At 38.3% G+C, this 26,715-nt stretch overlaps 1 protein-coding gene across 3 annotated transcripts in view; it reads left to right on the forward strand.

The window, feature by feature from the left end:
• Positions 1 to 563: 563 nt before the first annotated feature.
• Positions 564 to 26,715, forward strand: part of EPB41L4A (erythrocyte membrane protein band 4.1 like 4A) — an 83,748-nt gene continuing 57,596 nt past the window's right edge. The window contains exons 1-3 of one of the 3 annotated variants that reach the window (XM_070742925.1): positions 564 to 1,371; positions 1,997 to 2,319; positions 23,011 to 23,115. In XM_070742925.1, the coding sequence (XP_070599026.1) occupies positions 2,221 to 2,319; positions 23,011 to 23,115 (204 nt within the window). In that variant the 5' untranslated portion in view covers positions 564 to 1,371; positions 1,997 to 2,220. Of the gene's footprint in view, positions 1,372 to 1,492; positions 1,744 to 1,996; positions 2,320 to 21,342; positions 21,377 to 23,010; positions 23,116 to 26,715 lie in introns of those variants that run through there. The other 2 variants (XM_070742926.1, XM_070742927.1) reach the window with 2 other exon arrangements.

Below are 26,715 nucleotides of genomic sequence, written 5' to 3' on the forward strand. Positions count from 1 at the left end.
ATCCCTTCTTTCAAAGGAAGGGCTTGTAAGAACAATTATAACAGACATTTTAAAGATGGGCTTAAATCCATCTAAATCAAGCAGCAGTCTCCAACAAACGATGCCTCCGTCTCCTTTTTGCCAAGACAGCTCTTGATGAGAGATGTCTGTCTCCATAAGAAATACACTGCTCAAAATAAATAAATAAAGGGAACACTCATACAACACATCCTAAATCTGAATGAATGAAATATTCTCATTGAATACTTTGTTCTGTACAAATTTAAATGTGCACAACAGCATGTGAAATTGATTATCTATCAGTGTTGCTTCCTAAGTGGCCAGTTTGATTTCACAGAAGTTTGATTTCCTTGGAGTTATATTGTGTTGTTTAAGGGTTCCATTTATTTATTTTTTGAGCAGCATAGTTTGCATGCTTAAATCTCTCCTGGAGTGGTTGTTCAAGTAAAAACAACACCGTTCCCTCGCTGAATCATCACGTTCAAGGCCGGTTTGGCGGAATCGCCCGGTAGGAGTCACTGCTGTCCTTGCATAGTTACTACGCCTCCTCCGCCGTTGCTGCTAAGGCAGGGAAGGTGAAAGGTTGGCGGGAGCAAAAAAAAAAAAAAAGGCGGAGGGAGACAAAAAAAACGCCGGTTGGACAGCCCAGCTACAAGCGGGCATCGCGGAGGTGCCAGACTAGAGCGATTCACCGGGAGCAAATACGACTTCTCCGCCGCGTAGGAGCAGGAGGAGGAGGAGGAACGCCGGCAGCTTGAGCGGAGGCGTTGCTCGCCTCGAAGGTAGCGTGCGCTGGAGCCGCGGCTGCCTCTGGTCTGGGCAAAGGAAAGCGACCGCCGGTCCTCCCCGGCCCCATCCTGGGCCATGCCGGGAAAGGTGGACCGGGGAAGCCGAGGAGAAGAAGGTGGAAGCGAAGGCCGGCCAAGGAAGCAGCGTTGACATCCCGGTTCTCCAGCCGGGAAGGAAACGGAGCGAGCGGACCCACCCCGGGGCAGGTGGCGTTTGTGAACTGCTGCTTCGCGGGGAACTTCGCCGGCGCGGAGTTTGGGCGATAAGAATTCTCCGCCGTTTCCCCGACGGGGGAAAAGCTGACTCGCGAGGAGTGGACAAGGCCGGGGGAAAAAACGGCAACAGGAGCCCTACGGTGTGTCTCTACCGCCGCCCCCCCTTCCATTTCAGCGCCGCGGAGAGAAGGGCGTGTGTGTGTCTGTGTCCGCCTGAGGTAGACGGGTTCGCGTCTGACTTAAAAAAGCGCAAGCTGGTTGTGCTTTCAGCCCTCAAAGAGTGAACGGTCCGTCTCTGCCCGCCTCCTCACGCCCTATCAAGCAGCAGGAGCAGCGGCTTCTTGCTTTGCCTTTCCCGCTCCTCCAGGTAAGCTCCCCATATCCCCCCCCCCCGATTTCGGGTAGCAAGGTAGTGAGGTGAGGGAGGGGGGTGCGCGCTGAAGGCGGGGCGGTTTCCCTTCAGCCCGGATCCTTCCTTTTCTCTCGTCATACAAAAGAGCAATCCCCGAGGGAGGAGAGGAAGGGGGGGGGGGAATGGAAGGGGAACGTGGGTAATTATTAATTCCGGAGACGCGGCTTGAAGGAGCTTGGAGCGGCCGGCGTTGTGCAGCTGAGGAGTAACTGGAGCCCCCCCACTACCCCCGCCCGGGTGGTTTGCTTAAGTTCTTTTGCGCTTGAAGGGCTCGGCCCCCACTAGGCCTTGAAAGGATGACCTGCTTCTCTTGCGGTTGCCTCATATGTTGGTATCCAGAGCAAGCTTGTTAACTACTCACTGTTAACTACTCACTCGTGTGCTTTGGAGGCCGAGGGATTCTTCTGTGAACAAAAGAAGCCCATAGGGCTGAGGGAGCGTGGGGAAACTTTATACAATGGATTTTCACCTCTGACAACTTTCTTCTTTCGAATTCACTCTGACAATGAATAGATATATTTTTCCTCCCATGTGCAAGGTGGTTGGAAGGTGGTTTCCTATTTTTTTTTCTTTTTTGCAGGATGCCTGAGGAAGACTTAACCTTTGGTGTAAGCCACCTTCTTTGGTAGCCCCTTTGAAGACAAAAGGCCGGTCTGCTTTCCTTCTCCACCTTTTGACCTGAGGGAATAATAAAAATTACGGGATCAGAACTGGAGTTATTTGCTTTCCCCCTTGCTGAGCTTGAAGTTACCCTGAATCTCTTGTATCGTTTGCACTCTGACATCCAAGACACTGGATGCAGCCATGGGCTGCTTCTGTGCAGTGCCTGAGGAATTTTATTGTGAAGTTCTGCTTCTGGATGAATCCAAATTAACCTTAACCACGCAGCACCAAGGGATAAAGGTAAGTGCTGCCTGTTCTGTGTTTGCTACCTTGTCAGGAGTGCTTGAAATGCTTTGTCTAATGTTAAGCCACAGGGGGCCAATCCGCATGGAAACCCATTTCTGAGAGAGTGCTTATCAAAACAAAGTGGTTTCTAATTACAGTGGTATGGCCATGTCAAGTGGCATTTAACTTTACATCACATTCCATGACCCAGGGAAGGAGTTGTAATAATAACAAACAAAAAACCAGATGAAAGTGTTAAAAATGAGCACTGATTTGCTTTTCTTAAATCATGTATTGTGTGTAGACACTGCAGCAAGGGAAGAAATTCTCAAATTTTAGTAACTCAATTGTATAAAGTTATATATTAAAACACTTTTCCCCCTGATTGCTTATTTTCTTTAGTTTACCTAATTGTCAAATCTATGATTGCTAGATATCCTTCCTTTATACAGTGTTCACCACTTCGCATTTCACCTTTCCCGGACTCGGTGCATCGCGGGTTTTTATAAAATATTAATGGAAAGATATATTGCAGATTTTTGCTACTTTGTGGGTTTTCTGCGGAACTTGCCCGTCTGAGATGCTACTTTACCTACATGAGATTATAAACAACATACGGTTGGTTGGTTGATGGAAAAGTGACCAACCAGAGAGTGCTGCTTTGTATCCCAGAGCCTGATTGGCTTAGTGCAGTAGCGCGTTGTTTACTTTTCATCTGTGTGCAGCTTCCCCATCTCTGAGTCTGCTGCTACACTCTGCCATTTCACGTGGAGCATCGTTTCATCGTGTAGATTTAGAAATTCAAAACATTTTACAATAAGTGTAAAGGTACAATGCATGCACAGAACAGTGTGGGAATTGTTATTAATGGAACGGGAAGGTTTATGTAGCGTAAAAGTGTGTGTGTGTGTTATAAAGCCTTAAAATAGTGTATAAGTACTTAAATAAATATAGCATCCCTACTTCACGGATGTTCGTTTATCGTGGGTGGTCCTGGAACGTAACACCCGCGATAAACGAGGGAACGCTGTATTTATATTAAAAACCAGCCTTTAAAAAAAAAATGCATACATCCTCAATGGTATGTCAAAATTAATAAAAGTATATGTAGGGTTTGAATAAGACACATGTTTATCAATGGTAGTGAAGATGAATCAGAACCTGCTGAATAGTTTTTAGGCTCCAGAATTTTGATCCAGATCCTTTTTAATTCCTGCTGATTTCCAAAAGAACCTCATTTATTTCCCATAAATTTTAACTATTCAGTAAGGTCAGTTGAGGTAAGAATGCTTAATATTCCTTTGAAATACTTCCCAGTCAACAAAATGATAACATATTTTTGCAACTGAGGCACTTCTAAATAAACCATTGTTTTCTATTAGTGCTAAATTGGGGGACATTTGCTTTCAACATTCCCTCTAAGAAAATAAGCCACTTTCCCTCATTAAAAAGGAAGCATTTATATATAAACATTTTAATAAATCTTTGAATTCTACTTTTGTTCAGATATAAATGCTAGAGCAGTGAGTTTTTGGTCTGAATAGGAAGTGCAGGTTTTAAAATTTAAAAAAAATCTGAAAATTATAATTTAAACGGGCTTTCTTTTAAATGAGAATAAATGAATTGTTCTGAGCTTTATGTATACCATTATAAAAACGTTAAACTTGAGAGTAGCAAACATAACAGACATTTATATCAAGGATGGCCACCTATCTTTGTCCAAGGAAAATAAAACTCTGAATGTCAATAAGAAAAATGTGCAAAATCCACAATAGCAAGAAAAACATTACAGTATCTATAGCAAATATACTTATGTCATTTATTTAATAATTTACATTAATTGTGGGTATGCATTCTGTCCGAAGTTGACATAACTGAGTTTTTAAAAAGTGGAAGGTGATTATTAACTTTTGTATATTACAAATTATGTTGATTATTAACTATAGGGCTATTTCTATTCTGCTCTATTTTTCCTTAAGTCTTACATTTGGAAATTCCATCAATTAACTATAGAGACAGTTAATTCTAAACTTGTTTAGTTTGTTCAATGCTAGAATATTTCTGAAGGTTTACTATCCCTAATTCTAGCTTTAATGTCTTATTGGGGATAAAGTAATTAATCCCTTTTTTTAAATAGTCGTTCTATAGAACAGACTGTAGAACTCATAACATTTTGGATCTTTAACTTTCATCTATATTGTGGATGAGCAGGAATTATTAGAAATGCAGTTAAGAAATTCTAGAGTGCCAGAGTGTTTCCACCTTTGCCAATATTTCTGTCATGTAGATGATTCACTTCCTCTCCACTTTGGAATGTCTTAACAAATTAGAGTAACTTGAATCCAAGTAATAAAAGAGTGTGATAACTGTAAGAAAACCATTTAGAACCACTGTGAATTCCTTATCTGGCTGTGTAAGAGCATATATCTTAAGGAAAACAGTCCTGCTTAATGTAAATATTGTAGGTCCATGTGTGTAGGAAAGAATGAATATCGGCCTAATGGTGCAAAATACAAGTCAACACTATGAGAAGTTAGATATAATAATGTGTACTCTTGGATCAGGAAATTTGTAAGGAAAATGCAGCTTGAAAGCAAGACATTTAGCATATAAAACTGAATTTTTTTTCTTAGTGATTAACATGAATTGATTTATTTGAATGCAACTATAACATCTTAGAAATTTATTGGCTACATTTGATTCCCCTTAAACCTATAGTAGATTATTAATGTAGATATGCTTATGATGAAACTGAAGTGTGTGTGTGTGTGTGCATTTGAAGTACAATGGGGAGAAAAGTTGTGCAAGTTGAGAGAGGCCTATAATTGACATCATAGGTAGATCTCAAATATCAGAGACCACATGAGAAAACACATCTAGAAAATCACATCTGATTTTTAATGAATTTATTTGCAAATTATGGTGGAAAATAAGTATTTGATCACCTACAAACAAGCAAGATTTCTGGGTCTCGCAGACCTGCAACTTCTTTAAGAGGCTCCTCTGTCCTCCACTCATCACCTGTAGTAATGGCACCTGTTTGAACTTGTTATCAGTATAAAAAACACCTATCCACAACCTCAAACAGTCACACTCCAAACTCCACTATGGTGAAGACGAAAGAGCTGTCAAAGGACGCCCAGAAACTCTCTGCACCAGACTGGGAAGACTGAATCTGCAAGAGGCAAGCAACTTGATGTGAAGAAATCAACTGTGGGAGCAATAATTAGAAAGTAGAAGACATACGAGACCACTGATAAACTCCCTTGATCTGCGACTCTACGCAAGTTCTCACCCCATGGGGTCAAAATGATCACAAGAACGGTGAGCAAAAATCCCAGAACCACATGGGGGAAACTTGTGAATGACCTGCAGAGAGCTGGGACCAAGGTAACAAAGGCTACCATCAGTGACACACAAAGGTCACCATCAGTAACATCCTGCAGTGCCAGAGGTGTCCCCTTGCTTAAGGCAGTCCATGTCTGGGCCCGTCTGACGTTTGCTAGAGAGCATTTGGATGATCCAGAAGAGTATTGGGAGGATGCCATATGGTTAGATGAAACAAAAATAAAACTGTTTGGTAGAAACACAATTCTCAAAGGAATGTACTGAATGAATATTAAGTCATTTTATTTTCCCAGAGTGCCTCTAACTAAATTAATGGAATTGGCATGACAACATGGTAGAAATCCATTAATTTTTAAACAAAGTTATAGTACCTCCTGGCCAGTCTGAGGTTTGTACAATCAACAATCAAGTCTATTATTGAATAGACTAAATTTCTGGCTTCTTTAAAGATTGCAGATAATACTGTATTTTAAATTTTAGGTAATTTACTTTTAGCAGGCTTGATTTGGATATTTGTTGTACAAGTTGTAAATATAAGTGGAAACTGTGGGACTATTCATTTTACAATACAATATAGCAATAACACTTAGACATATATACTGCTTCATAGTGCTTTTACAGCTGTCTCTAAGCAGTTTACAGAGTAAGCATAATGCCCCCAACAATCTGGGTCCTCATTTTACTCACTTTGGAAGGATGGAAGGCTGAGTCAACCCTGAACCTGGTGGGATTTGAACTGCTAGCAGTCAGCTGAAGTAGCATGCAGTGCTGCACTCTAATCACTGTGCCACCTTGGTTCTGCTTGGCTTTGTCCTATTACAATTACAAATACTGTAGTAAAGAAATTACCAAATACAGCATTGTAACAGTTGGGAATTATATATAGCATATACAGTATATATATATATATTGTTTGGGGGGAATAGATTCCATAAGTAGAATTGTTGAATGATCAAACACCTGGATAAGAAAGAATTTTAAAAACCAAATGGAATTGAAAATGAGAGCATGAGAGATATGGGATTCTGTGATTGTAACTCCTGACATTTTAAAAATTCTTATAACTCAATGGTCTGTTATCAAAATACTAAGTAAATGTTCATGGGATTACATCTGCCCAAAAATCAAGAACATTCTTGCAAGCCAGAACAATATGACACCAAATCTGGAATAGTGGGGGGAAAACAAGAAACATTTGTTTGAAAATGGGCAGGATTCATCTGCGTGTTGTGTTGGAAAAATATACTGCTCAAAAAAATAAAGGGAACACTCAAATAACACATCCTAGATCTGAATGAATGAAATATTCTCATTGAATCCTTTGTTCTGTACAAAGTTGAATGTTCACAACAGCATGTGAAATTGATTGTCAATCAGCGTCGCTTCCTAAGTGGACAGTTTGATTTCACAGAAATTTGATTTACTTGGAGTTATATTGTATTGTTTAAGTATTCCCTTTATTTTTTTGAGCAGTGTATCTCAAAAAAACCTTTTTTAATATATCAGTGCAGCTAGAACTGTTGGCTAGCAATTTGGAACCCTGCTGACCAATGTATTCTATGCTCCGTCCATCCTCAAATGACCCTAAGCAGAGTGTATATAGCCCTGATGGTGAGCCAATGGCACACTGCCACAGGTGGCATGCAGAGTCCTCTCTACAGGTATGCATGCTGTTTCCCCAGCTCAGCTGCACCACACATGCCCACATTACTCATGCAGTCCAGTTGGATGCCAGGTGTCTGCTGCGCATGTGTGGGGATGGTACGCATGTGGGAGATGTGTGCGCATGTGTGTAGGATACATGTGCAGGGATCATGCATGTACCAGAGGCCATGTGTGGGGGTTATATGCGTATGCAGTGAGGTCACTTGTGCATGCATGGGACGGAGCATATTCAGGGAGTCGTGAACAGGAGTGGGGGCACATGGGTTGCACATGCATGCACATGGTAGGGGAGAGAAGGAAGTTGCATGCATACATAAGGGTGGGGCACACTGGCAAATCAGGCACATATGCGCAAGGGGCATGGGGCACATGCATGCATTGCATTATGGGTTTGTTCACACAGCAACAAAAAGGTTTATATATAACTCATGTTTGTTTGTTTGTTTGTTTGTTTATTTATTTACTTACTTACTATTTATTTATTTATTTATTTGTTTATTTGTTTGTTTATTAGATTTGTATGCCGCCCCTCTCCGTAGACTCAGGGCGGCTCACAATACAATAAAAACAATTCCTGACAAATCTAATAATTTACAATTTAAAATTTAAAATAGTTAAAAAACCCCATTTTTAAGCAGACATACCTACAAACATACCATACATAAATTATATAGGCCCGGGGGAGATATCTCAGTTCCCCCATGCCTGACGACAAAGGTGGGTTTTAAGGAGTTTGCAAAAGGCAAGTAGGGTAGGGGCAGTTCTAATCTCTGGGGGGAGCTGGTTCCAGAGAGTCAGGGCCGCCACAGAGAAGGCTCTTCCCCTGGGGCCCGCCAACCGACATTTTTTAGTTGCCAGGCAAAACTCATTTATGTCGCCAGGCATGGGGCAATGAGATCAAACCCCCTTCCTCTGTTTACGAGATGTAATGTGTGGTTGTGAATGAATTGGTTGACTGATTTTATTATATATGGGATTTTAGTAGTAATTTTTATTAATTAGATTTGTTGTGTTGCTTTTGTATCCTGTGAACTGTCCCGAGTCTTCAGAGAAGGGCGGCATACAAATCTAATAAATAATAATAATAATAACAACAACAACAACAACAATAATAATAACGACAACAACAACAAACAACAAAACAACAACAACAACAACAATAATAATAATATCATCACTTGCACTTCCTAGTTCCTTTATGAATCAGTCACATAGATAAGCATCATGAGAGAATAGCAGAAGCACATAAATGGACATCTACTCTCCTGATTAGATCCATCCTTTCCTCCAAGGGATGGAATACATGCACTTACCTCAGAGGCAACCTATACATGAATACGTAACACAAATAAACCAATATAGTATGATTAATCCTTGAAGAGCAAGTGCATGTGTGCATACGAGCACCGAGGATGTTATTTTCAAAAAGGGAAATGAGTGGTATTTCTATGGTGGTTTCTAGTAAAAGCACTAGAAAGAATTCAGGTTTCTCAGCAGATTATTCACATCACATGTGCTCCTTAGTACCCAGTGTATCAGTATAAAGGGAAAAGCCCAATGAAGTCATTTAACTTTTAGTTATTAACAAAGTTAATTTGTACTCATGCATCCTTAGGTTTATTTATTAAATTTAAAGAAAAGCATGCTGAAAAGTTACCGCTTCAGTCTAAGCATAGCTATATAATGCTGCCAAGCCAATGCTATTTAGTGAAATCTATCTTGAGCTGCATCATTATTGAACACACCCAACCTTTCCTAAATATTTTTGAAACAGCAACTTATTTGGCTTCCTTCCTGACTGCTTTGTTGAACTTCGTTTCTGTTAATGTGTAGCAAAACCTATGCTTTCAAACATAACAAGGCTATTTCACTGCTGCTAGATCACAATCACATTCTTTTCATTGAATCTTGTGGGGAAATCTTATTGCAATGAAAAACTATAAGCCAATGCTGGGTTCATATATTGTACCTAATGCCATGCGGATGTTTGTCTAAGAAACATATAATTGTTCTATATGAATATTTTATTGACACCCCAAATATCATACCTCTAAATGGTATATTTTTGCCCTTCAGTTTGCGAAGTTTGCACAAAAGTTTTCTTAATTAATTTTATTCTCTCCAACAAAAGGATTGAAAATGCTTGGGCATTTTTTATTGATTAATTAAATGCACACAGTGACTATTTTGCTGTCCGAAAAGACTTTGGAAGGCTAGAATATGTTTAACATCTCTGTTAAATGTCCACAGGAGAAGATCATTGGAGATCATTCTAGAAGAGGTGACATCTGTTTTGTATTTTATGTTAAATCATTGTAAGAATATATGGTCTAGTTGTCTGTATGGCAATTGCACAGGTAAAATCTAGTCATCTCAGTGATAGTGAAAGGAATTAACCCAAATTCACAATCATAACTATTATATATATTTTGAAAAATAGTAATTGTGGGTTGTGCTGTGTCCACAGTATTTTCCTATTTATCTTGTCAATCCTCTGCTAATTTTGGGTGGAGACAGTTAGACAAGTCTTGAGCTGTTTCTCCATTTGTAGACCTACAAGTTTGACTCCGGTAGCTCTTACATGCATTTTTTAGCATACTCATATATTCATACTGTGGTATACAAATTTATACACGCTTTGGGGGAAACTGCATGCAGTATCCTACCAACTCTGGTAATGATAGATTCTGAGGAAGATGAGCTAGGCCCATCCTTGGGCTACCTGGACCAGTGGTGTTGCCAGCTGATGCAGAGTGAGAGTGAGGGAGAAATAGAAATAGTCCTGGATGAACCTGAAGGACTACTAGAAGTGGCAGATATGCAAATGACAGTAGGGTCTGACTTAGAGGAGGTGGAAGATGAGAAAGAAGACCATGAGCCTTTGCTAGATGCCCACTTTAGAAGACTAAGAAAAAGACAAGAATACTTGTATGGGAAAAGGAAGTAGTCTGTAGTTTGTTAACTTTAGGGAATTGTTGACCCATAGGTATTTAAGGGTGGCGGATGCAAAATTCGGGGTGGAGTTTCAACGTTTTGTAGTGAAGTCGGTTGATGTTTGAGGTTTCAGCCAGATTACACTAGCCAACTCTTATTTCCCTGCTAAAATCCTTGGAGTGAAAGTGCCCTTTCTGCGGAGATGCTGTAAAGCTGTAAATGTAAGTCAGTGAAACTGGAGACTCTTTATCTCATAAAGGAATTTACAATTAGCTTTGGTCTTCAGCAGCAGTCTAGCTGTTGGACTGTTATCTTTTAACTCCTCTAACTGAGAATCTGCCAAAGTGAACTCACATGCATGAATTTGGCTTGTATAAAAGAGGCTTTCTATATAAACAGATTTATTTGAAATATCAGCATGTGGATTCCTCCTTTTTTTCTAATCTGCATAGGCCCGGGATAGTACACCTACTAAAATAAGGTCTGTATTTTACTGGTTTATCTGTTCAATTAGAAATGTTATTATTTAATAAAGTTTGGCACATATCACAAATTCTTATCTGCTTTGAGGGAAAAAAATATAGTTGCCTAGAGTGTTTTATTAATTGATCCCAAGAGACTGTTGGTTTGAATATTGGAAAGTAATGAATTTTTCATTAGTAATAAGTGCAGACAATGAGTTTGAAGAAGTTAGGCTGATTCAATTGTGTTGCAAACATTTGAATGAGCCTGAAATAGCAGTACAGCGTTAAACAATTCCGTTTCTTTTGCTGCTACTTGATCATTTAATTTTGCATCCCAAATACGTAACAGAATATGTAACACAAGTCAGGTAATGTTTTGATTCTTGACTAGGATAATAGTGCATCTGTGTCCAAAGACATTATTTTATGCTGCATTAAGTTAATTATATTAACACATATTTTTGCTGATATTTTTAATGTAGTACATTATTTATCTATCTATCTATCTATCTATCTATCTATCTATCTATCTATCTATCTATCTATCTATCTATCTATCTATCTATCTAATTTGACTTCTATGCCGCCCAATCTCGAAGGACTCAGGGCAGCTTACAATAAACAATATAAATACAATACAATAAAAAGAAGTCAAATATAAAATCTAAAACAATAAAACCCTCATTAAAAAACCCCATGATAGAACAGTCACAACAACATGAATACATACCATTCATACGATTTGGCCATAATGATTGTTAGTTTATGGCCCCCAGGCCTGCCGGCAAAGCCAGGTCTTCATGGCCTTATGAAAGTAGGGTGGGAGCAGTAAGGACATTGGGGTTGTAGTTGAAATTTCTATCTTAGCTTTTGCAAAATACTTTTATATACTTGGTATATTATCCTTCAAGTATCATGACTCTGTATCTCAGAATTAGTTGTCAAATTTTGTACTACCGGAGTTTTCACATAAACAATTCTAAAACAGATGATTGCATGCATTGTATCACTCACTATAGTCGAAACCGGTAGCGCTCTGGTGGTGACATCATGACATCAGCGAACCAGATTGGTCAGTGCTGGTCCGTAGGCGCTGCCCTCTACAACCCCTAGGAACACTCTGCAGGCCTCCCAAACCCTCTGCATGTCTCATTTTTGCAAAAAATGGGCCCATTTTCATAAAACACTGGCCATTTTGGCCTTTGAGAAGTGTCAGGGAGCCAGAAACAGGGTCATATTTGGTCTATAAGATGCACAGACATTTTCACCCATTATAAGTGCATTTTATAGTCCAAAAATACAGTAATTGTTTTGATTGCAACAGTGATAGAGATTTTTTAAAGACACCATATTAACTTTCTTTTTTTAATCACATTTAGAAATAGCCTTTAATCAACTTAAACCTATAAGAGATTTTTAAAATGACAAGTTTGAAAATTTGCCAGATTAGTTAAGTTTCAACTTTGAACATAATAAAAATTGGAAAAAATTAGAAATAAGCAGCAACTGGCTAAATAAGATTTGATGTAAGAAATAGATTTAAGGGTTAGTTAAATTTTGAATATTGACTTTTACTATGATATTTTGGAATCTTATAATAGATTTTGGAAGTAACTATACAACACCAATAACTTCTCATGAGAACTATCTTGGTCATTAACAAAGATAAGTATATGATTTTATAAACTGGATAATAAAGGAAATGGAATATTCTAAGTAGAAGGGAAAAATACAAACCAACTTTAAGTGTCAGTTAACTGAGACTTATAAAATGTCACACTCATTGTAAATATTAAAAGAGATCATTGAAGAATAAGTAGCAACATTATAAACAGTGTCAGTAATGATGTCTGATGTTATAGATAGATTATATCTGATGACAGATAAAAGCAATTTTGTCTGGCAAGACAAAGAAAGTACCGAAAGGGAAACTACAAAAAACAGGCCAACAAAATTATTTGTAAAAAGGTGATTTATTAGATATACAAAATGAAAGTGGATGAAGATTTTAAAATTAAAGAGGAAATATAAATGACAAATCTAGAGAAGGATCCATACATTACATTCATGAGAGGTGCTTTGGAACATATGAGCATACCACTTTTCTGAAACAGCTGGCTCCTTTTTTTCAAGCATCATACAAGCATGAAAATCAACATAGATGTTTTAAAGAGAGATATTATAGCATTTTTTTCTATGAGTTAATTTTTGGAGTCTGAAAAAGTGTCAGCTATTTTAAAAAGTCGTGTGTAGTGCTGGAAAATATATAAATCAGGTCTTCCATAATTGAAAAACATTCTTACTTTGAAATTGTCAAAGGATCACTTTTATATAGAAGGCTAAAAAAAAAATGAAAACATAGTAACCACAAAGCAACTAAGGGATCCCAGCAGAATGTCTATCTATTTCAGTAAATAAAGCAATAATATAGTCCAAATCATAGCCATATGAATAGAGGCTATGGGAGCAGAAAAATCAACTACCTATGTAAATAAGAAAAACCAATGAAACAAATTGTAGTATCAATAATGTGTAATGTCAACAATTGGAAGCAGACTGTTTTTGGTCATATAAATATACATGTTATGGAAGGATTATATTATAGGTATGTCAAGATTATCTATAGTGCTGAGCTTGTTTTAGATTTTTTTTTTTTTGTTGTTCTAGATTTGGGACGTAGAAACAGCTCTTCTAACATAGCAGGAGATGCCATGTTTTCCTGAAAATAAGACCCTGTTTTATTTTTTAATCCCAAAATAAGCACTTGACCTTATTTTTGGAAAGGCTTTATTATTTTGGGGCATGTGGAGCAAGACGGTTCTTCTTGGCATCTTACCTGATCTCCAGCTGTCTCCCTAACCCTAACCAGAGGAAATGGCGGGGACCGGCTGTTGAATATTTGCCTTGAATATTTGCCTTGAAATATTTTGGGAGAGGGCTTATTTTTAGGGGAGGGTTTATTTTCAGAGGAGAGCTTATTTTCAGGGGATGTCTTATTTTTTGCAAAACATTAATGTTATTTGTTCTCTTAATCTGATGCTAATAATAAATATACATTGGTACCTCTACTTAAGAACTTAATTTGTTCTGTCAGCAGGTTCTTAAGTAGAAAAGTTTGTAAGTAGAAGCAATTTTTCTCATAGGAATCAATGTAAAAGCAAATAATGCGTGCAAACCCATTAGGAAAGAAATAAAAGCTCAGAATTTGGGTGGGGGGAGGAGGAGGAAGAAGAGGAGGAGGGCAGATGCTGATGAAGGAAGGTGAAGTGAGGGGAATCAAAAAATTCCAAAACTTTAAGGCTTAAAAAAAAAGTGATTCTGAGGCGGCGAGGAGGAGCACGCACCTCCCATATACCCAGCACGAGGCTGCCTCCCATACACTGCGCCAGAGAGAGGAACCCAGGGGAATGGCAGGAAACTGGCTGGGCCTTTGTGCCGCACTCAAATTTCCTGGGAAATTTTTCTGGACTCAGGTTCTTAAGTAGAAAATGGTTCTTAAGAAGAGGCAAAAAAACCTTGAACACCTGGTTCTTATTTAGAAAAGTTCTTAAGTAGAGGCATTCTTAAGTAGAGATACCATTATATTTCTGACAAATACGTATTTGTATTATCTTTGTTAACAGCTATAAATAATTTCTATACGTTTTGCTTATCACATTAAACATATAACTCATTAACCTGTATAGGTTTGTTTATAAGTTTAAACATGTAACTCACTAATTAGGTTCTACCTGTTTGTCTTGGTAAATATTTGCAGATGCGTCCAGTTTTAAATTAAATCTATTTGCTTGAACATGTATTCTTCAGATTGAGACCTGCTTAGTTACTGGCCTTGGAATCAAACTTTAATGTTCCTTTTTGGAAGATTTGCCTATAGCAAAATCTTCCAAAAATCTGAAAATCTGTAATATTTGAATTAGTTCTTTCCAACAGTCTCAAATATATGACAATAAAAAGTTCAGTCTTAGATATGATTTCTGATATGGTCTGGATTGCCAAATAATAGAAAGCTTCAGCAAAATTATTATTAATTTTCATTTATGTTCAGTGAATAATATAACACAAAATCTGCTTTCCCCACTTAGAATGCTTCTAAGATCTTTAAAGCATCATGAGAATGAGGAGTCTGCCATTCCCTAAACAGCACATCCATTCTCACAATAACTAGAGAAGAGCTCAGAAACTTTGCAAAGTATTGTGAAAAGGAAGGCATCACTCTTTGGAGAGTAAACAGGTCATGCTGTTTGAAAAATGACATAATTGGCCTTGGGAGAAAGAGTTTGCATGACTAGCAGTTGCCTCACCTACATTACAGTCAAACTGGGCATGCCTCTTCAGCAGTAGGAGGAAAATGACCAGGGTCAGCTAGGATGATAGTGCAGAGCAATGATGGTAGCTTAGCTGGGCTTTGCTGCACCACACTGCATCACATTACTAGGCTTCAGCTTCACACCATACTGTTGGAGCTTTCTGGGCATTTGGCACATCCCAGAGTGCAGCAACAGTGGCTAGGATTGGGACAGTGGAGGCTTTCAAAGGTGGCTTTGCACTGCACCACAGCTCAGGAGCTTGTGTATTCTTTTCCTAACCTCCTTGTGCTCGCCCTGCAACACACACACCCTACTTATATGTGGCCTATGCTGGACCTTTTTATACACCATGGCACCCCTGCACTCCGATCATTTAATGTTTCACACAACTTCAGTTATGATGACAACTGGGACTTTTGGAATTGTGGGTGCTAAGCAATTTGATCAAGTGATGTCTCACATTATGACCATACTGATAGAAATTTCAGTGCAATTGTAGTTGTAAATTGAGGAAAGGTTACAAATGTAACAAAGAATAGATATGAGCAATATATATACAGTGGTACCTCTACCTAAGAACGCCTCTACTTACAAACTTTTCTAGATAAGAACCGGGTGTTCAAGATTTTTTTGCCACTTCTCAATAACCATTTTCCACTTACAAACCCGAGCCTCCGAAATTGTAATCAGAAAAGGCAGAGAGAAGCCTCTGTGGGGCCTCTCTATGAATCTCCTGGGAGGAAATAGGGCCGGAAAAGGCATGGAGAAGCATTTGTGGGGCCTCTCTAGGAATCTCCTGGAAGGAAACAGGGCCGGAAAAGGTGGGGAGAAGCCTCTGTGGGGCCTCTCTAGGAATCTCCTGGGAGGAAATAGGGCCGGAAAAGGCATGGAGAAGCATTTGTGGGGCCTCTCTAGGACTCTCCTGGGAGGAAACAGGGCCGGAAAAAGTGGGGAGAAGCCTCTGTGGGGCCTCTCTAGGAATCTCCTGGGAGGAAACAGGACCTCCTCCCCTCCCTGTGGTATCCCCAATCACACACATTATTTGCTTTTACATTGATTCCTATGGGAAAAATTGCTTCTTCTTACAAACTTTTCTACTTAAGAACCTGGTCACGGAACAGATTAAGTTTGTAAGTAGAGGTACCACTGTATTCTTAATTCAGTTAAGAAAATGAAGGAGTTTTAATAAAAACACAAAAAATAATTACTGTTGGATTGACAGAATCACCTGGTATAATGTCACATTCTACTTTCAAAGGGAAGTTGCAGGGATAGGTTCTGGATTCTGTTACTACTGGTTCGCTCTGGGATATGCAGTGCGAGGAGGCATGTGTTGCACACCGTGCACATGCTTTGTGCATACGCATGTGCATGCTCAATATTAAAAAAACTGCATTAGCAGGAGCAAAAAACAAAATGCAATGCCTACAGCACTGTGAAAAAAACAATTCAGGGTGTGTGGCAGGCCTGGGTCGCTGCAGATTCCAGGGATCCAGACCACCAAGTTACTGAAGGTTCTATAGAAACGGTCCTAACTGGTAAGAAACCACCTCTGAATTGGTGGTAATGCTGGCTTAAATTGACTTGGAATGGGCAGCTTTCCTAGTAATTGGATGACAGATGACTCTTGAAATAATTGGCTTTTGAACATTTGGAGAATTTAGTGATATTCTGCCATTTGATGCTGGGAAAGAGAAGTATGCATACTTCTCTTTCCCAGTGAAAGATTCATCCTGATGAATGACTTGTAAATTCTACTCAAGTATTTTAATTAGTGACTGTTTAGAAGATAAAACACTAAAGAATTATAATTTGTAAAAGCAGTTGAAATTATTTATTTATTTATTTATTTTATTCGACTTCTATGACACCCAATCCTGACAAATAGTGATGGGCGAACCCAACGGTGTTCGGGTACCGCAAGTTCGGACAAACTTTATGCAAAATTCGGCCGAACCCGAACCGAACCCAAGCCCAAACCCGAACGGGGAATCCCACCAAGAGATTCTGGGGGCAGAGCTTTGATATCACGTATACCGGCAGGTTGCTAAGGACACCAAGGTGATCACTTCCTGGATTCCATGGAATCCAGGAAGTGATCACCTTGGCGTCCTTAGCAACCTACTGGTGACATCAAGGCTCCACCCCCAGAATCTCTTCGTGGGAGGGATTCCCCAGCTCCTTCAAAGGGAGGTCTTCACGTAAAAATAAACATTGTTATTTTTATGAAAAAGGACACCGCAGCGGCACTGCAAGCAAAGGACTGTCCTTTCATGTAAAAATAAACATGTTTATTTTTACGTGAAGACCTCCCTTTGAAGGAGCTGGGGAATCCCTCCCACGAAGAGATTCCGGGGGCGGAGCCTTGATGTCACCGGCAGGTTGCTAAGGACGCCAAGGTGATCACTTCCTGGATTCCATGGAATCCAGGAAGTGATCACCTTGGTGTCCTTAGCAACCTGCCGGTGACGTCAAAGCTCCAAATGTTGAACGCGACCCCGAACTTTGCCCGAAGTTTCAAAAAATTTCGTGTTCGTGTTCGGCATGCCAAACACCGCAAAATTTGGTACGGACCTGAATTGTGCAGGTTTGGTTCACCCATCACTACTGACAAACTCAGAGTGGCTAATTAAATTATTCTAAATTAGAATATCAGGTGATCTTTTTTTTTCTCGGATAAATATTTCCTTTCTGTCATCATCAATACAGCAATAGAGTTTTCCTTTCCATTTCCCAGTAGAATATGCAACAAAAAGTTTCATACTGACTTTATGATTGCCTAGTATCATCCAGTTAGAAAGGTGAAGCTGCTGTAGGGAAACACATTTGGCTGCTTTAATATTTTAGAGATTGCCATATTTTCTAAATCCTCAAATGCTTACCCTAGCAAGCTTGTTTTATAGATTTTCCCCCCTTTATTTTCAAAATATTTTAAGTATGTTGCCATATTTTACTGTACCATTTTATTCCTGTCAAAGGAAAAATACATCTCTCTTCTGAAGGTTCTAGCTGTCATTTTATGAAGCTGGTAGAAACCTGCCTTTCTGGTTTTTACTGCTGCTGCCTTATAAAGCATAATTTTATGACTCATTTTGAACAATTCTTTGTTTGCTGATGATTTTTCAAATCTTTCCCTAATCAAAATGTAAGACTTTATCAGATTTAATTTTAAAGCCAACTGTTTAAATTTTAGAAATAGCCACAGTAATTGGAGATAAAAGTCCAGATTGGTTATTCACTCTTTTTCTCTGATGAAGTTTTCTACTCAAAGTGCGTATAATAATCAGGATTGGACTCTTTTTGGAAGCAGGATGCCACATTGTTCCTTAGTTTTGCATTTTGGTCAGCTTTCAACAAAGCAGGGCACTTTCAAAAATCTATACAGCCATGTTATTCAGTCAGTGACCTTGTTTATATAATTCGTTTAACTCAGTCAAAGGGGGAGGGTTAATGTTTCATGTGAACACTGGACTGCAGTGATAGAATAGAAAGATTAATAGAGATTTCGTTCAGTCAATTGTGTTCTTACAAAGTTAGTGGAGCTTGAACCTTTTCTCTTCCTACCACCTCTCAAAGATAAGTCTTTGGATAGTGACACAAAACTGGGGTTTCTCTAGACACACTAGCTCTGTTCTATGCCCATCACGCACAGCCAAGGAAAGTGGAACAAGAGCAGAAAAAGTTTGGGATAGTTATAGAGTTGATTCCCACTGGCCCACTAGTGATTTGCATTTTATTTTCACAGATTCTAAAAATAGCTAGAGGAAATCCTTTTTGTAGGGGCTGAGAATGTATCTAAAACAAGTACCCCCTGCTTGATCATGCTGGTAGGGCAGTGTTTAGTTTGTCACTTTGAGAAATGGATGACAAAATCCGTTGTATTGTTCAAACCAGTCTAGGATTTTTGCAGGAGGAAAATATCACATCTATGCAAATATACACATATGCTAATTACATTTATTACATGGTTCTTGCTATCCACTAATCTATGCTTGCTGGGATTTCTAAGACGTTTATAGCCATCAGAGATATTACTGTACCTCACTATGTTCAGACATGTGCCCTACTCTTTTATGAGTAATGCAAGCTATAATAGTCTTAACATAGGGTGGAAAAAACTCTGGTACTGGTTGAATATGCTTTGCATTACAATGTCAACTTGATAGTCATCATGACTCATTTCTGAAGTAGTTTAATTTCATGTAAGAATTTCACTGATTCCTATAAATACAGATCAAGTGAGAGGTTCTGAATATCAATAGAAACATCAAAAAGTATAGGATATTAATGTGGATTGCGTATGAAAAGTACCTCTGTAGTAGTTCTTATACAGTATTTCTATTCAACTAATGTGGCATATGTTTTAGTTGATTTTCCTTTAACTTAATAAGGAAATAGAACCTTATAAAACATAAGCTTTACACATAAAGACAGGTAAAATAAAATACAGACCTACTAAAATAGATTCAAGATTTTCTTTTCCTCTTTGTATCTGAACTTTTATAAAGATTAGAGTTTTTCAGTTATTTATATGCAGAAGCTATAGCTTAGTGAAGCAATACAGTGTAACCTGCACAGCTAAGAATTCAGTAACATTAGTGTCAAAGATTTCTTCCTGGAATATTTGAAAGCTATTGTCAGTCAAAGTTAATCACACTACAAGATGGCATGGGAAAACAAGGCATCTTTCTACAGTAATTATTAATGAGCTTCTGGCGATACTGCTTGCTCAGAAAGCATAACCTAGATCCAATACAGTCACAGTTATAGTAATAAATGCAATTACTGAACACTTGGGAACAGATAAATGACAAAAAAAATGAAAGCAGTACAGGTAATCCTTGACTTAAGACCATAATTGAGCCTGGAATTATAGCTTACAATGGTTATTAAGTGGGCTACCATTTGACCAGACCTCATTTTATGACCTTTTTTATGGTGATCATTAAGCAAATTCATTTTCACCAATAGGCTTTTTTTAAAAACAGAAACTGGAAGTAAAAGGCAGAAATAGGCAAAAATTACAGTCACATGATTGTGGGATACTGCAATGGTTAAATGCAACCAGTTGCCATTTGGCCAAACTGTGATCAAGTAAGGGGGTATGATCATTGGAACTTTAAAAAATGGTCACAAGTAGCTCTGGGGAATTTCATTGTGATTTCGAATGATCACTAAGCAACTGGCCATTAAACAAGTATTGCCTGTAATATTTTTTTTGCCCAACTTATAGGCCTTATCATTTTCTGACTCTAGTTTGGCATGGATTTACTAGGTTTAGCTTTGTCTCATTGCAGAACCGACAGAATAATCAAGAGTTATTGTGGGCAAGAAAGGACCAGTTACAAATTCAAACAGTGAAAACATTTTGTAGCGGAAGTTATTGATCTGGTGCTTTTCAGTTGTTCTGGACTGAAAGCTCCAGTGTTGCAATGAGAAATCCTGAGAATTTTAATCAGAAAATGTAAAGGGCATTTAATTGTGTCCCACACAATTATCACCCTGTTGCTGAAGTTGCTTAGGTGGGAGGGATCTGCTCCACCTGAAATGAGGGTCCACCTGGGATGAGGGTCGATCAAGGAGTGGAAAACAAGTTGAGACACACACGAGCCTGAAGAGGTTGTGGTAGAGAAATGGGATATTGCAAGAACAGCCATTGGGACTTGGAGTCTGGCATCCCCTGCCACTGTAAAGCGCCCACCAAATATGCTCCTACTTATTCCTGTGGAGAATGGAGTAGTGAAGTTCAGTTCTCCCTCAGGTTGTATCTGATGGCAGCACCTTATTCTCTTGCTGGGAGCCCAGCCCTTCCCTAAAAAGGGTCCTAATAGCGCATGGTAAGATTGGCCATGCCAGCAGCCAAAGCCACAATGGATCAGTGCGAGTGAGGTCCTATGTATCGAAAACCAGGGTTTTGGGTTAGTCCTTGATTAATTGGCTAGAGAAATGCAACTTAATTTATGTAAAATAAGAATTGTACTTTATATGGTTTTTTAAAATGCTTGTTTAGACTTATGAACAAAATGGACTTACAAACAGCTTTGTAAGTAGAAGGCTGTCTGTACAAAGTTATATTTTTTCTCCAAAATATTTATGTTTAATATAGGTTGAAACTAATCTTACACTCATGCTTTTAAGTCTTTGTTGTTTTATGCTAGTTTTCTGATTACATGTTTTAATTTTGTTTCAAAGTAATTAAAGACAGGTGTTGCAATTTATTTTGTACTACCTACTAGCTTTGAGATTTTTGAACATTACGTTAAAATGACTTTGGAATTCTTTTTTTAATTGGCTGTTTCATATTATTTCAGATGAGATTTTTCGCTGATTCTTTTCTTACATCTAAATTGTGTGAGTGTGCTTGATTGTTTATTCAAAGCTATTCTCTCTTTTCATATTGTTGGCATGTTAAGTACGGTACTAGATGCATGATATCTCTAATTCCTTTTTAATTCTGTGCTTTAGCCTTTAAAAAAAACTTGTTTATGAATGTATGATAAAGAGAAACAAACGTATTATGCCAATGTTTTAATTATAGAGCATCATACAACATACAGTGATCCCTCGAGTATCGCGAGGGTTACGTTCCAAGACCTCTCGCGATAATCGATTTTTCGCGATATAGTGGTGCGGAAGTAAAAACACCATCTGTGCATGCGCGTCCTTTTTTTCAATGGCCGCGCATGCGCAGATGGTGGAGCCGGTGGCTGGGGAGGTGGATTCGCCGCCCCCACCAGCCCTTCCTGCTCTGGGTCAGAGCTGCGGAAACCTTCGGCTCGCCGAGGCTGCGTCTGACCCCTTCGTTTGTATTGCAGCAAAGGAGGCGAAGCAAGGCTCCAAGCTCGCCTGCCACCGCCGCCGCTACGCCTCTGCCGCCTCAGCCACCCCCTCTGCTCTGCAGGGACCTCGCATGCCACGATCTCCCTCTCTCGCCCTCCCCGCGCTTCTCCTCGGCGGCGGCCAAGCGGCAGGCTTAATGGGAGACCAAAGGCAAAAAAAGAAAAGAAAAAAAAATCCCCAAAAGAGGCAGGCACAAAGCGGGGGCACAAGGGGAGTGCCCGGCAGAGGTTGCTTTTTTTCTTCTCGTGGGCAAGTGGAGGGGGGGAGAGAGAAGGAAAGAGAGAGAAGGAAAGAAAGAGATGAGAGAGGGAGGAAGAGAGTGTGAGAGAGGAAGAAAGAGAGAGAGAAATGATAGAAAAAAGGGGAGAAAAAAAGAGAAATGAGAAAATGATTGAAGCAGAGAATGACAGGAAAGAAAGAGAAAGAGACAGAGAAGTGACTCTTGGTGATGACGTATGATGTCATCGGGTGGGAAAAACCGTGGTATAGCAAAAAAAACCGTGGAGTATTTTTTAATTAATATTTTCTGAAAAATCGTGGTGTAGCGTTTCGCGAAGATCGAGATCGCGAAAATCGAGGGATCACTGTACTTCTTTATTGTCCAGGACATAATTGTCCAGTTAACAATATGTACTTACATAGTATTAAATAAAATAAATTGCATTTTTACTACAAGTAGTTTAACAGCTATTACCACTGTATACAAATGTCCTTACAATAAACCACAGAATGATTAGTATCACTTAGCCAAAGTTGAATTCATTAAATCAGTCTGTGTATGGATTTGCCTGATGTTTTCCTTCTTCTCTGACAGAATCTGAAATCACGAACTGTTGAGGAGAATGTTTGAATACAGGCAAGAATGAATAATGCAGAATTACTGCAGTTTGAGTACATAATTATGTGACTTCATGATATTAGGGATTAAAAACTTGTCAATATAATTGTTCAATCTTTTCTATAAAACAACTGACAAATATGAGGGGGGGGGAACCTTTCTTGTCATTGCGATTTTCGTTAAAGACCAGTTCTAATAATGCAGTCTCCTCTGGTAGATTTATCTAACTGAATGCATGAATGCCACTGTGTAGCTAACAAAAGAATGAACATTTGTATGAAAAGTCTCTGCACATTCTTTCCCACAGAAATCAACGAAAGGGTCGGTTGTCCTGGGCTACGTATTCCGGCATTTAAACCTCATTGAGATAGATTATTTTGGACTGCGGTACTGTGACAGAAGTCACCAGACGGTGAGTAAAGCTACAAGAGATTAGATATTCCAGAATAGATAGCAGAGTGACCTTTTTTTACAGTTCGTTTTACACTGTCATATGCTGTCTCAGCATGTAAGTTGTTAAACAGATAAAATCTATATCCCATTAGTGAATGAAAATTAATATTCAGCCAGGAATTCTTTTGGAGGGGAGGGTTAGTCATTAACTCTATAAACATTGCCTTTCAGAGGAATAGATTTAAGTCGCAAAAGGCTAACATGTCAATAAGTAAATGTTTCCTAAGAGGACGCTCACAGCTGAAATAAAATTTATATTAATGCGGAGATTATTCATTTTCCTACATGTTACTTTTGAGTATCCCCAAACTCTCAGTGCATAGTCTTATTTGGCATCTTTTAATCTCATAATTCTTGATGCTAAGTATACACGGAAGGATAGCATGTATAAGGAATTCCCTGTTCAATAGATAGTTGCATTAGATTTTTTTTTTTTGGCAATGGGAGTCAAAAGTGCACATCCTGCCCTAACCTCAAGGCTTATTCTAGATAAAATACTTGACAATAGGGAAATAAATTTCACATGATGAAATCTATTTTGTGAACTGTTCAAACTAGGACAATTGTCCACATATATTACAATGATGAAAAGGAGTCATACAATTGGAGTGATGCAAACATTATTGTGCATGTTACACATGGTTAACCTAAAAATTAAATATGGGCTTTCCAAATTCTAAATTAATGGTTTGATACTTTCCAGTTAACTATTGAAAGTCTATGCCCATGCATGGGGGGCAGAGCAGGGAGGTTGTGCGCAGGGCATTACAATATGGGTATGAGTATGTGTGCATACACTATTGCACGCGCGCTCACCGCTTTGGCTGCCGAGCCAAAAAAGGTTTGTCATCAATGGCTTAGGACATCAGAATGCATATATGTTTGTGTTGCTGTTTATCTGTTAATATAGTAAAATGCTCATGGTTTTCTCCATATTTTGAGGAAATTGGTTTACAATTGTATGAATCATACTTGTACTCCTGTAGAGAAACAAATATATGTATCTGACCGGCAGAGCTAGATAATACTAATATGGATGATAGTTGTCATGGGGCAAAGAAGCAAAAATAAAAACTGATCTTTTCTATCAAGTTATATAAGCAGTTCAAGTGAAACTGGTTAAAAAACTATAATTTATTGTATGCATTCATACCTGTTAAAATAAGTTAAACATTCTAAACATTCTAATGAAACTAAAGACACTTGTGATAACATACAAATATGTTACGGATTGAAATGAAATATTCTATGAAATCAGATTAAAAATTATAGAAGTATACACAGATTTGCAATTTATGGTTATGTACCTGGGAAAATGTTATAATAATTAAATAGAAGCTCATTAGGGTGTGCAGATAATTTCAACTTGTCTACACATATAAAAAACCCTATATGAAATATTTATATTTATCCCATTTCTGTGTCCATACATATGTTTTTATTAATAGACTAATTACACTATGGTATTTGAGAATCTTTCTTACAGAACGGACAATGTTAGATGAATAAAAATATAGGAAATAAATAATTCCACAGTAAGGAAATTACCCTATAACACCTTCTCTGCTCAGGCTATCTATGAATGGCACATGCAAGCATTATCATATATAGATCTACAGTACATATGTGTGTGTGTGTGTGTGTGTGTGTATCTCCTGTCCCAAAATAAGACATCCCCTGATAATAAGCCCAATCAGGCTTTTGAGTGCATGGCAATTATTATTTCAAGGTTCAAAAAAATATAAGACAGGGTCTTATTTTGGGGAAAACACGATATACACACACACATTTCCAAATTCTAAATTAATGGTTTGCTGCATTTAAATAGCTGTTTTATTTACTTTACTTTTTACATGCATTCTTTTATTGCATAATTTTTAAACTGCTTTTCAAAATAGAATTAAATAAATGTAGATGTAGATCAAGAACAGTATTAAGTTGATTGAAGTAACTAAATGATTTTAATGAGATACGTGGGCTGGGTTTAGCAATATCATGTTGCTCATATAAGAAGGAACTTGTAGTCTCTCTGTGTGTGTTGAAATTAGTTTAAATCCCATATAGGGTTTTATATAATAAAACAATTTTATTTGTACTTTGGCTTCCTACAGTAATGTTCTAAATTTGTAAAAAGTCCTACCTGGCCTTTGAAAATTATATGGAAGCTTTGAATGATTCAAATAGTAATGGTTCAAACAATAACAGATGCTTCTAGTTATGCCAGTGAGTCATCACTGATACAGGAGCTGCATTGGTTTCCAGTTGACTCCTGGGTGCAGTTCAAGGTGCTATAAAGTCCTTCATAGTATAGAGATTGCCATTTGAGAGAGACTGCCTGTCTCCAGTTGTTTCTGCCCATCCAGTGCTTTCAGACAGAGTGGGTGTGTTTCAAGTCCCATCAATTAAATATTATCTTATTGGGGAATAAGACAGTGGGGGTGCATTCTTTCCCTGTTGACATCTGGCTCTTCAGGAACAGCAGAAGACATAGCTCCTGCTCTCCTTGGTTACTGGAATTATCTTAAGATCTGACTTTGTTGCAAGACTGCAGCTAGAAACCCTATTAAGGTTTTGATGTTGGGGAGTATTGTTGATTTAGGCAGCTATGTGGGGGGGGGGGGTTTAACGTTTTTTAAATCTATGAATTGGAGTTATTGGATGGTGCCCAGAATCTTCTAGGAGTTAGGCCACTTTATCAAATCCAATAAATCAAATCATATTCTTTTCCTGCTTTAATGGGTAAATAAAATGGACATTACAAAAAATATCAAGGAGAGAAAGAAAGGAGGGTTTGTATTTATGAGTATTTAAGTGACAGAACAAAAGACATTTTGATTATGACTGACCACGATTAAGGTTTTTAAAACTTAACTAAACACCTATTGTAATCATGTTTAATATATTGAATTTAAATGTGAACTAATAGTCATAATAACGAGTCTCTATGCCAGGGATGTCAAACTGGCAGCCTGCAGATCAGATGTTTCACATGCAGGCCATGCCCATCTCAGCTCTGCAAAGGTAGAAAATGTCGCAATAAGTCACATGATGGCGCGTGATGCTGTGAGTTTGACACCTATGGTCTATACCAGTGTTTCCCAACCTTGACAACTTGAAGGTATCTGGACTTTAACTCCCAGAATTCCCCAGCCAGCAAAGTCCAAATACCTTCAAGTTGCCAAAGTTGGGAAAAACTGGTCTATACCATAAAATCATCTACTATAGCTAAACATAAAATGTGACTTGGATTGGTCATGGAATATTAGAAAGTTAAAATCTGACCTATGTATTAAAATCTGACTTACTGCACAATTCTGCATTCCATTAAATTTGACGTTCAGAATGCCATTATACTCTATTGTCTTCCATTTGTCAGAACCCCATTTTAAAATTGTTTCAATTATTTCATATACTTTGAGCCTTGATATGATGGGTAAAGTGAGAAATGGAAATGTTGGACATTTTCATGTTCTCCATAGTTGGTGAAGTTAGCATCTATCTGGTGGAGTTGGCCTTCTCTGGGTCCCGTCGACTAAACAATGTTGTTTGGCAAGACCCA

Source organism: Erythrolamprus reginae, chromosome 2, assembly GCF_031021105.1.
Source record: "Erythrolamprus reginae isolate rEryReg1 chromosome 2, rEryReg1.hap1, whole genome shotgun sequence".
In the NCBI taxonomy this organism is placed as follows: Eukaryota; Metazoa; Chordata; class Lepidosauria; order Squamata; family Dipsadidae; genus Erythrolamprus; species Erythrolamprus reginae.